This window comes from Mus caroli, chromosome 1, assembly GCF_900094665.2.
Source record: "Mus caroli chromosome 1, CAROLI_EIJ_v1.1, whole genome shotgun sequence".
NCBI lineage: Eukaryota > Metazoa > Chordata > Mammalia > Rodentia > Muridae > Mus > Mus caroli.
Genome location: NC_034570.1, coordinates 124673699 through 124685731, shown reverse-complemented (window position 1 = coordinate 124685731; position 12033 = coordinate 124673699). Strand labels below are relative to the sequence as shown.

At 50.8% G+C, this 12033-nt stretch overlaps 1 protein-coding gene across 1 annotated transcript in view; it reads right to left on the bottom strand.

The window, feature by feature from the left end:
• The window catches only part of Pik3c2b (phosphatidylinositol-4-phosphate 3-kinase catalytic subunit type 2 beta), a 60675-nt gene that overhangs the window by 31552 nt on the left and 17090 nt on the right, over nucleotides 1–12033 (bottom strand). Inside the window, exons 2-7 of the mRNA XM_029475574.1 lie at nucleotides 8245–9262; nucleotides 5078–5178; nucleotides 4125–4279; nucleotides 3732–3852; nucleotides 845–956; nucleotides 609–688 (exon numbers count right to left, since the gene is read on the bottom strand). Coding sequence (XP_029331434.1) covers nucleotides 609–688; nucleotides 845–956; nucleotides 3732–3852; nucleotides 4125–4279; nucleotides 5078–5178; nucleotides 8245–9174 — 1499 coding nt within the window. The 5' untranslated portion in view covers nucleotides 9175–9262. The remainder of the gene's footprint in view (nucleotides 1–608; nucleotides 689–844; nucleotides 957–3731; nucleotides 3853–4124; nucleotides 4280–5077; nucleotides 5179–8244; nucleotides 9263–12033) is intronic.

Below are 12033 nucleotides of genomic sequence, written 5' to 3'. Positions count from 1 at the left end.
AGGCCAGCCTAGTCTACAAAGTGAGTTCCAGGACAGCCAGGGCTATACAGAGAAACCCTGTCTCGAAAAACCAAAAAAAAAAAAAAAAAAAAAAAGAAACCCTGTCTCGAAAAAACAAAAAACAAAAAAAAAACCAAAGACTTGTAACAGGGGCTAGAGAGAGGGCTCAGTGCTTAAGAGCACTGACTGCTCTTCCAGGGGTCCTGAGTTCAATTCCACCACAGGGTGACTCACAATCATCAATCATATATAATGGAATCTGATGCCCTTTCTGGTGTGTCTGAAGACAGCTTAGGTGCACTCACAAACATTAAATAAATAAATAAATAAATAGGACGTGTAACAATAGCAAATCACGGTTACAAAGTAACAATGAAAGAATTTTATGGCTTGGGGTCACCACAGCATGAGGAACTGCATTAAAGGGCAATGCCTTGGGAAGGTTGAGAACCACTGGCAGGCATAGAGGAAAGAAAGGAGAAGTGTCCTGGGACAGGGGCATTCCTGACAAGTTTCTGGACATTTACGAGACTCTGTCATCCTAGCTGGAAGCTGCCATCCCCTCACAGTTCCTGCTTGGACTCCACCTAGGTGGTACCCACTCTCACCTGCTGATGGTCTGCTTGACTGGCCTCTCTTGGAGATGGATGAGGTAGTTCAAGGTGGAAGGGCTCTGGTCGTCATTCACCTGAGGGAGGGAGCGAGCAGTGCCCTGGTCAGGCAGGGATGACGCCCTTTCCTCAGCCCGGGATACCTACCCCACTCCCTTAACATGTTCTGTATCACCCTCTGCCCATTCTACCTGCCCAGGTATGTACAACTGTCAGCCACTTTCGACACATACCGTCCGGGCCAGGTCGCTCCGGATAGCCTTCTGCTCCATCAGCTGTAGCCGGATGCTGATGTCAAACTTGCGGCAATACTGGATATACTCATGGCTTCCCAAGGCGTGCTTACTGGAGGGGTAGGGGACAAGACCATTAGTGCCTTAGGGACTCAGTGGGAGGAAGGATGGATGCTTTAGCTTGGGGAGAGACAACACAGGGAGGAAAGAAGGGAGGGCAGAGGGGAGATGGGGGAAAGGCCTATGTTGTAACCCTTATCCTTTACCCAATGGAATGCCATGGTAACACTTGGGATCTTTCTGAATAAAAGCCACCCACAACACTTAGCACTTCCCCAAATAATGACTCTCTGGCTCATTTCCCAGGATGATGTAAAGAGTTGGGGGTACAGAGGGACTTCTTAGGGACAGGTTGCTTAAATCCCATTTTCTTGGCTTTGACAACCAAGCAAAGATGGGCTGAGCGATACAGATGCCTTTTTTTTTGTGCTACTCACTAAGGTGCTGGGGACAGACAAAGCAATCGGACCAGAGTTCCAGAAATTTTATCCGGAAGCAAGTTTCATCCCACCCTCCCTCCACCAATCCTGGGAGTCTTCACACTTTCTAAAAGGTAGGAGTGGCTCTCACTGCTCGGCACCCACACAGGAGACCCCCAGTTCCTAGGAAGCAGCTTGCTGATCCCTCTGCCACCCAACCTCTCCCCCTCCTCCAAATCACACCTTAATCTGAAAGGAAACCCACAAGAAAGGGCTGAACAAGCACCGCTCTGGGCCAGGCCCTAGCATCTGAGTATCAGAAGCCGGAAAAAGACTTCCTTCCTCCGCAGAGGTGGGAATCTGGACTGGAATGGAAGGGGATGGAGGGGAGCAGAAGGGAAGAGGGATGCAGAGACTTCAAGTACAGGGCCTCGGGGCCAGACCAGCCTAGACTTAGAGGCTCTCCACATCCTGAGGGAACCTGGCACCTGCACTATGAGCTCTGATGGGCTAAGGTTTAAGTAAAAGTGAAGTATGGTGTGGGGAGGCTAGACTGTCAGGCGGGGCGGGCCTGCGGGAGGGTCTGTGAGGAAGGAAGAGCGAGAGCAGTGGTAGAGAGGGGGGAGGTAGCAGGAAACCCAGCCTCCCTTAGGACTGTCTCAAGGTTCTTATCACAGAGCTGCCTGCATCCTGGAGCAACACTCCCCTTCAGTATCGGCCCCTCCAGCTCAGTGAAACAATCCCGAGGGCTTCCTTGGGAACTAGCAATTCTCTGGAAACTCCAGAGGGCCCTTTCCACCCAGGACCCAGCACTATGTTTTTATGCACAGTAGATGGTTAGAGCCAGAGAGTCAAGGCCCCAGTGACTTCTACTTGTTGGTGAAAGGGTTTCTGCTGTGCAGCACAAGTTGGGGTCGGAGTGAGGGGGGCGTGACCCAAGGACCACTCACTGCCTTGTGTCATGTCACAGGAAATATTCCACTTGACATTCCTACTACCTCTGAGACTCCAAGGCTCCTGGATTTGGGAGTCTACAGGGAGAATGTGGCATCTGTATACTTGGGAGTCCCAGGAGTCCTCCTCTGGGGTTGGTTCTTTGTTGCTGGTATCCACTGACTGCTCATGAGGTCCTCTTTAATTCCATCCCTTCTGTCCGTCTTTCTCTGTCTGTCTGTCTGTCTGCCTGTCTCTGCCTCTGCCTCTGTGTGCATGTACACACACAGATGGAACCCAGGGCTTCACCCATGCTAGGCCTCATCTCTAGCACCGCTACATCCCCAACACTGGAGAGCAGGCTTCACAGCTGGTCAATGGAAAGCCAGAACTGAGTGTAAACTGTTTACCCACGATAGCCCTGGGCCCAGCACTGGCACTTCCAAGAGACCCTGCCTTCCAGGACCTCTCCCTGCCCCTCTAGCAGAGGGAGGCAAGAATACAGTGAACACATCATGGAATGCATTTGTGGATGCCCTGGAATTATATGACAGGCCTGGTTCCTTTCCCTCAGCTTCCAGATGAGGATACAGAGGCCAGAGAGTGGCCACTATCCCTAATGCTGACACAATCCGTCAAGAAATGAATCTTTAGTTCTATCAATCCTGAGCTCTAACCACAGACAACTAAGCTTCCATCTAGATTTGCTCCAGGGAAAATGCGCACAGGAACCACTGAGGGGGGGAGATAGAGGCCTTGTCTGTCTCGTTCCTCCAAGGGGGACAGGGATGGTGGGCAGCATGGGTGGAGGTCAGCAGAACTCCTGATGTTTGTTGCCACACCATCCTAGCCTTGGGGTGGGAACCCTGCCTACCCCACCCCAGGTTTCCACAGTTCAGGGTAGTGGAGAGGGCTTCTCTTAGCTGGTCCCACATCACACTTTCCAGGGAGGCTGCTTTCTGTAGAGGGCACTGGCTGAGGGAGCTGGAAGCCGGCCTAGGGGGAGGCTAAACAGCTGCATAGGCCAGTGGAATTAAAGGCAGAGAAAGCCACGAGAGCCATTGTGATGTCTCCCTTTGGTTCTATACGGGTATTTCTGCCCAGTGGCTGCATGCCCTCTAGAGTAGGAGAGGCCACCTGTTGCTGCCCCTAACCTGCCCCCACATTCGATGCACGTCTCTCCGCAAGCAGAAGCCTGCACACAGAGACGACCTCATCTTTGCTTCATCTCAGCTCCAAGCTCTTTCCACGGCAGATTTTGGCTCAGGATCCGGCCAACCCAGCTGGAGGATGGAGCTCCCGGGGAAAAGTGCGACGTGGCTGAGAATGTGCCCAGAAAGAGAGTCCTGACTGCGGGGCTAGGGAAGAGCAGCAAACACTGAGCCAAGAACAGCTCTCTAAGAGCCTCCCTCGTTCTCCCAGCCAGAAGGCAAGTGTCACCTCAGTCTCACAAGGCCCGGGCTCCATTCACTCACTTTTGCAAGAACTCCTCCAGCCCACAGGGCTTCAGCACAAAGTCGCCCACGTCCACTTCCCTCAGCTCATCGTGGGTGTAGCAGAGGGTCTGGTGGATGAGCAGGTCCACGGTGGAGGAACCTGGAACGGGTAAGGCAAAAGAGCGAGGGCAGTGACATCGGGCAACTGGGACAGACCCTCTCTACCTCGTTCCTTTATCACCAGCCAAGTGGTCTCTAGAACCCATCGACAGTCAGATAAGCTTGGGGTGGGAGCGAAGTTACTATGTCCTCAGACAGCTGTCCTTTCAGAAAGGTCTTCATTCAGGCGACAGAGTGAGGTGAGAAACAAAGTCCCGAATAGTCCTCCCTGCCTCAGCTCTAGGGCCACTGGTGTAACCCCGACTAACTCACAGTTGCAGGTAAAGGTGAGTGGCTCCCGGAGACTGTCACACAACACTGTCACCTTCAGGTTGACCTCATCCCCAAGATGCTCTGGGCTTGGGGTGACAGTGCTCCAGACACACCCAGTTAGGGAATAGTCCTGGATATCAGAGCCCGTTCGAAGGCTGTATAGGAAGAAAGGAGGAAGGACTCGCTGTATCTTCAGAGGGTCGGCAGGGCCCCTCGCTCCCAAAATCCCACTGGCTTTTCTGTCCCAACTCAGCTGAGCCCCCTGACCTGTGGGCTAGGCTGGGGCAGAGGGATGGCAGCCCTGGGGCTGTAGTCTTTCTGGTCATCTCTGCTACAGTCACAAACCAATCCCCACAGTGTAACAGTAGCAAGAGCTCAAAAAGGAGTTTTCTACACTAAGTTTAAAAGAATTTAACCAATAAGTAGTTAGCAATCTATTTCCTTCCTCTTCCGTACATGGGAAGTTTTTTCCTTCACTGAGTGGTATGTTTGCTCCTAAGGCCAGCTGAGGGTCAAGGTCTGAAGTGAGAGGACAATTAGACTGATCAAGGTTTGTGAATTTTACTAAAAATGTGAACGTTTCTGTTGTTTGTTTGTTTGTTTTGTTTGAGACAGAGTATCACTGTGTAGCCTTGGCAGGCCTGAAACTTGCTATGTAGACCAGGCTGGCCTGAAACTCATACAGATCCACCTGCCTCTGCCTCCCAAGTGCTGTACCACCACGCCTGGCAAACTTCTAAGATTTCATAAAAACCTTCAGATGCCTGCAAGAGAAGGGTCCCACTCTGGAATTTTATTTACTATAGCTCCTCCTCCTTCTTAAAGGAACAGGTAGCTTCCTCTAGAGACCCAGAATCCTCCCAACCACACACACACTCACTCACTCGTGCGCACGCGCGTGCACACACACACAGGAAACCTCCCCCCCCCCCATCCCATTCTTCAGTTCTTACATATCCAGCATGTGGCAGAATGCAGCAACTTCCTCATCTCTCTCCTCTGAGACCTCAAACAATTCGTGGCCATTGGTGACAGTGTGGGGCCGAGAGCCCACCTTAAAAGGAAAAACAGCTGACTCAGCATTTCCCCCTCTCTGGAATTCTTTCTCTGAAGGGCCTCCCAAGATGTGAAACCACAGCCTATTGTGTAAGGGCTTTCAATGTAGCATTAAAATGAACACACACACACCCCACATGAAATCCAGAAATATATTATCTGCCAACCTAGGACACCAAAGACCAAACTAAAAAAGGATTTGAAACCTGGGCTAAGAACAGAAGCTGTAGCAGTGGACAAGAGTGGTCAAACCTGCTCTGTGAGGGGTACATGTCTGACCAGCTCAGTGTGGCCATAATCTGGCAGAAAGTAACACAGTGCTGAGAGTCACCATAGGCAAAGCCTGTCATGGGATGGCTCCCAGAGACACTGGGGTGAGCTGAGCTAGGTTAGGCAGGTGGTCAGCCCAAATGGTCCCCAGAGAGGCCTGGCCTTGGACAGCCAAAGCACTGGAAACCAGACTCTAAGACTGAGCTCATCGCTAGAGGTATGGCTCGGACACCTGTAACTTCTCAGGAGGAAGACCAATGTGTCAAAGCAGGGCTCTGGGCTGGGAAGAACCTGGCCGGGCTCCTTTGTTAGGCTTCTTAGAGGCTTGCTGGTTCTAAGTGGCTATGGCTACAGGCAGCCTGCCCGCATCAGCCTCATTTCCTCTCCCAGAACACGCATGTAGTACTGGAATCCTTAGACAAGGCCCCAAACTATCTCCCATTTGGGGCGGCTCTAAAATACCCAGGAAACTGTCAAAGGATCCCCAAGGAAGAACAAACGAGAAGCTAGTACTGATAGGCCTCACAGGCCTGCCCAGGGCAGCGGCCCAGGAATGAGGCTTTGGCTCCATGGAGTCCCAGGCTACATCTGGTAAAGGCAGCAGGTTCTAACAGCTGCTCTGGGGAGGAATGGGGGTGTCTGATGCTGTGGTTAGTGTGTGCCACCTCACCTCCCATCACCCCTTTAGCTGTTCCTATGCCCTCCCTGCCCCTCCAGGGCAGAAGGCAGCAAACTCTTCAGTGAACATTCCGACTGCAAGTGTCCCTCCCTCTGGTCACTCTTGCTCCCCTGGGTGTGTGTGGGGTGGGGGTGGCAGTACATGAAGAAGAAGGCAGCAGTGGGGGCAAGTTGGCAGTGGGGGCAGTTGGCATGTGAGGCCCTGGCTTTGCCAAGCGTATGCCTGTGTTCCAGACCAAACAATAGTACCACTGTCAGCAATTAACCTATGAGAAAGAGTCAGGGAGAGAAAGAGGGGCAAGAGAGGCAGGGAGGGAGAGGGACAAACAGAATGGCCACTGAAGGCCATTTCATATCCTTTCTGTACCATTCCCTGGCACCATAAGAAAACAAAAGCCACTTACGTTTGCCCGGCTGGCAGGCCCTGGTGGCATCGTCCGATGCTGGTCGGGGGAGTCTGCCAGGCAGAGGCTGGCAGCGGGGGTACCAGGCTGGCATTTGGAGCTAGCCCTTTCCAGAGATGGCTCAGTGGGCCTGGGATAAGTAGGATCCTTCCGGCCGGAAGCCCGGCGAAGGCGGGGTGGGGGTATAGGAGCGGAGATCAAGGGGTCTCCCCTCCCAGCAGGCTGTGCCCCTGCCCCGAACTGAGGTGGGGGGGACCACTGCCGCATTGCGTCCCCCACCCGAGACTGGCAAGAACTTTTTGCTTTGCCCTTGCTGCTTCAAGGAGACTCCCGGCCAGTTCAGGCTCCCTCTCAGTACTCTGATGACACATGAGATGGGGGAGGGAAGACAAAGGTGACTACCACCTACCCCAGCTGCCCGACTCTGTGAGCAGTCCCAGCTCTGTGTGATGAACTCTCCCAGCCCTATAAATAGCAGGAGCAGCCCCACCTCTGAGTTGAGCCTTTAAAAAGCCTGAGCTCTGGAGTTGCAGCTCACCCTGATTAGGCTTTGAGGGACTGTCTCTGCAAAAGCAGAGGAAGGAAGGACCGTGCAGCTGTGTAGAGTTGGAATTGATCCCTAAGGCTGGACATGGGGCGGGAAAGCCCCAAGGCACTAAGACAAAGGGTAAGGAGGAAAGAGGGCTGGAAAGAGGGGTGGGCTGTAAACTGCTACACAAGTCTGAAGCTATGGCGCGGACACCTGGCTTCTGGGAGCAGGGTGTCCAGAAGTCAAGGGTAAAATAAGGTGGCCTTCAGGTCCCTTCTGGAGATACTCCTGACACTTCATGGGCCAAAGACATATCAACACACATATGTGTGGTAGCCATCTGGGATGACATGAAGAATATATAATATGTTATATATATATACACACATACATATATACACACACACACACACATATATATATGATATATGTATATATATCATATATATATAATTATCATACTGTCAGGCTTTTTCTAAATATCTTCACTGAGGAAAGAGTGAGGAAAGACAGATAAAAGTAAACGCCCCCACAGTATGACCGCACTTACTGCCCTTGAACTATATACTTTTTAATGGCCAATCTCAAACGTGTCACATATATTTTTATCACAATAAAAAGCAGTGAGGAAGGGAGGTTGAGAAGAAGAGGGAGGAAGGGAGAGACTTTGGAATGAGACCAGCGTCTAATACCAACTCTGCCATCTCATGCTGTGTGGCTTTGGGGCATCAGACAGGGTGTTGTGGAGATCTGAATGGGGTCACAGACCACTAAACAAGTAGCTAATGCTATGAGTGCTATGAGTGGTCATCAGGGCCGAGCAGTGGTCAGCAGGGCAGAACCTCAGGAGACAGCCAGAGTGAGCTTGGTGACTCCTAACTCCGTCCTTACTTCAAGAAAGAAGTACCTATTGGCTTCAAAACTCCCGCCCCTAAAAGGGCTCTTTTAGCCATCAAGCTGAAACGTAAACCTAGAAAAGGAACCAGACCATTCCTGATGTTCCTGGCCCTGCCTTCCATAATAAAGCCTAGCTTGGATCCCTCCCCAACCCCCACAACAAGTGCCCAAGGGCCCCGAGGGCAGAAGGGAAGACTAAAGGGCAAGTGAGATTTTGCAGATCTGAATTGCAATGGCAAAGAGAAACTAGTTTATGTTCTGAACGAATGCACAGGAAGGTCCTCACCGGAGCAGCAGAAATCCGTCGGTTATTGCCAGGTGTTGCATTTTTTCGGTTGGCATATCGAGAAGTATAAGTTCGAGGGGGCACCTGAGGGGGCATTGTCTTGCTCCGGGCCACAGGTTTCCCAGAGGTGTCCTTGTTGAAGTCCAGGGGCCCTCGGCCCTCCTTCCAGCCCCTGGTAGCATCAGACGATATCTCTGAGTCGTAAGTGGACTTCAAGTTGAGCCTGGTAATTGCATCATTGATGCCATCGTAGTCCACAGACCCCAGCGTGTGTCCCTGTCCCCTGCCATCAGGCAGCTCTCCCTCTTCTGGGTCCTGGGCCACTAGCAGTTTGTCAGGTGGATGTTCTGCCGAAGAGAAACTGTTGATGTCATTAGGCTGAGAGATCTTGGAGGGTGAGGGTGATCCCTTTCTAGGAGGCAAGGGAGGGGCATCCCAGATAGAGACACGAGGAGGGAGAGGAGGTGGGGATAGTTTCTTGCAAGAGCCATCTGTGTCACCTGATCCTGGAGACAAAGAGCATCTCCCCTCTGAACCATCAAAAATATAGAGATAGTCTCCAGACAGGGAGCCCTTCTGCCAGGGGTCTGGGCCAGGCTGTGGATCCTGGGAGGTAGAGTTGGGGAGCCCTTCTGGTGGGGAGATGGAGTTGTAGTTTAGGGTGGGATCAGAGCCAGAAAGACCACGCAAGAGCTTGAGGTCGGTCCGCCTGCCTGCTGGCTTGCTGTAGAAGTCCAAGACTGGCTCATCCCAGCTGATAAGAGAGGGTTCTGTGTTCTGCTTGGCCCTGCTCTCCTCCTTGTGATGTCGGAGCCGGGAAAGAGCATCATACTCCATCTGCAGGGCTTCGGCCATAGCCAGCTCTTTGCGGCTGATGCCCACCGACTCCAGGGACTTCCAGTGCTCCCCATTGCCCTGAGTGGAAGACATGATGAGGGTGGGGGGCACAGGAGATGACAGAGCCTTCTACTTCCTGCCAGTGTCAGGCCTGGAGGGCAGGTACATGCTGTCTTGGGACCTGGAGGCAACAGGTAAAAACGCAGTTTAGTTACAAAGCAAGACTTATCAATAATCAGATACTGTGACAACAAAGTGACGTAATTCAGGCCAGCATCCATTTCCTCAATGCCCACAACAGAGGTAAAGAAACAGAAAGACAGAGGAAAAGAGAGACCCGGGCAACTTTACTGTAGCTATCCAGCCCACCTTCTATACGCCTCCACCTCTGGTTCTAATTCCTATCCTTCTTTCCATCATGTGTGCTCCAAGGAAAGAAAGAGGTCCTTGGTTTATTCCTCTTAACAATCATTTATTTGTTTGCTCTTAGGGGAAGGTATGAATGCCACGGACATATGTGGAGATCAGAAGACAGCGTTCACGAGTCCTTCAAAAACAGGTACTTATCATCAGTAAAGGGGAGGCAGGGTCTCTTCAGTCAAAGAGGACAGTTGTCTAGGGCCAGACTCCACAGGAAAGTGTCTGTCTGTCCAGCATGCATGACGCCTTGGCTTCCATTCCTAGCACTGCCTAAGTCAGTGGTCCTCAACCTTCCTAATGTGTGGCACTCTGATGGAATTCCATCAGAACTGTGGAGGTCTCAATACTTCCTTTACTACAGCTCCTCATGTTGTGCTGACCCCAACCATAAGATTATTTCATTGCTACTTCATAACTGCAACTTTGCTACTGTTATGAATCATAATGTAAATACTTGTATTTTCCAATGGTCTTAGGCGACCCACATGAAAGGGTTGTTTGACCCCCAAAGGAGTCACCACTCACAGGTTGAGAACCATTGGCCTAAATGTCTTTCAAAAATTAAGGTTAGGTGTGACAGTGAGATGGTTTAGTAGTTCAGGCTGAGGACCTGGGTTCAGTCACCAGATCACCTGAGAAGACAGAACCCAGTCCTGAAAGGTGCCCTTTGACTTCCACGCACACGCTGTGGTGTAGCATACCCATCCGCACTCACATACTTCTATTATATGTGCACATAGTAACAATAACACAGTTAAATATTTTTTAACTAGAAGGGGAGGGGTTCTATGGACAAGGTTTAGTGGTAAAACATTGACCTAGGAGGTGCAAAGCCCTGGGTTTGAGCCCCAATGCCATATGAAAAAAAAATTAAGCCAGGCATAGTGGCACAGGGTATAATCCAAGCATTCAGGAGGTAAAGGCAAGCCAGGCATTCCTAGCCAGCCTGGGTGACATGGGAGATGTCCCTAACAAGAATTAACAAGAAGGGACTGGAAAGAGAGCTCAGTGGCTGAGAACATTGACTGCTCCTGCAGAGGACCCATGTTCAGTTCTTAGCACCCATATGGTAGTTCACAACTATCAGTAACTCCAGTTCCAGACAACCTGATGCCCTCTTCTGAGCTCCCAGGGCAGCAGCCACATATGCGGTGCACATATATACACGCAGGCAAAACACTCATACACATACAATAAAAGTACATAAATCTAAAAGTTAAAATTAGCAAAAGAAGCAGGGCCATGGTGGTACACACCTTTAGACCTAGCACTCAGGAAGCAGAGGGAGGTGGGTCTCTCTGAGTTCAAAGTCAGCCTGGTCTACAGAGTGAGTGCCACGGTTAACTCAGAGAAACCTTGTATCAAACCAAACCAAAACACCCAAAAATTAGCAGAAAAGAGGGGCCAGGTCCCATGCAGTCATACACAGCTAGTGGGACGTAAAGTGGCATAACCACTGTGGGAAGGGCAGCTTCCAACAAAGGCAAGCATAGCACACGTCTGCGTATGACTCAGGCACATAGCACTACACAGACTTGTGCACAGATGTTAAATACAGGACTGGGGCTGTAGCTCGTTAGTAGAATGCTTGCCTGGCGTGCACAGGCTCAGTTTGATACCCGTCACTACAAATAGGTAATACACAATGCAGTACAAAACAAAACAATAAACCTCAAAGAGTGAATATAGATGCTTTGCTTAGAATATTCCTGTGGTGGTTTGAATATGCTTGGCCCAGGGAGTGGCACTATTTGGAGGTGTGGCCTTGTTGGAGGAAATGTGGCATGTGAAGGTGGGCCTGGAATCTCTTTTCCTTGTTGCCCGGAAGACAGTCTTCTAGCTGCCTTCAGAACAAGAGGTAGAACTCTCAGCTCCTCCAGCGCCATGCCTACATATATACTGCCATGCTACCCGCCCTAATAATAATGGACTGAACCTCCGAACCTGTAAGCAAGCTCCAATTGAATGCTGTCCTTGATAAGAGTTGCTGTGGCCATGGTGTCTGTTCCCAGCAGTAAACCCTAACTAAGATAATCCCCAAACTGGAAATGACCCAAATGCCTACATGGCAATTCTTTGGAAAATGTGAAGCCTGGTGGGGACTGGGCTTAGTTAGTAGCATGTTTATCTAGCATACACAAAGCCCTGGGTTTGACCCCAGAAACACATACAACCAGGTGTGGTGAGACACACCTAGGATCCCAGCAGTCAGGAGGTGGAAGCAAAAAGATCCTAAATACACGGTCATTCTTTCTCTGTATCGCCCTGCTGTCCTGGAACTCACTTTGCAGACCAGGCTGGCCTCGAACTCAGAAATCCTCCTGCCTCTGCCTCCCAAGTGCTGGGATCTAAGACGTGCGCCACGACGCCCTGGCTCAAGGTCATTCTTAATTACATAAAAGGCTTAAGCCCAGCCTGAGCTCCATAAGGCCCTGTCTTTTTTTTTTTTTTTTTTTTTAAGATTTATTTATTGATTATATGTAAGTACACTGTAGCTGTCTTCAGACACTCCAGAAGAGGGCGCCAGATCTC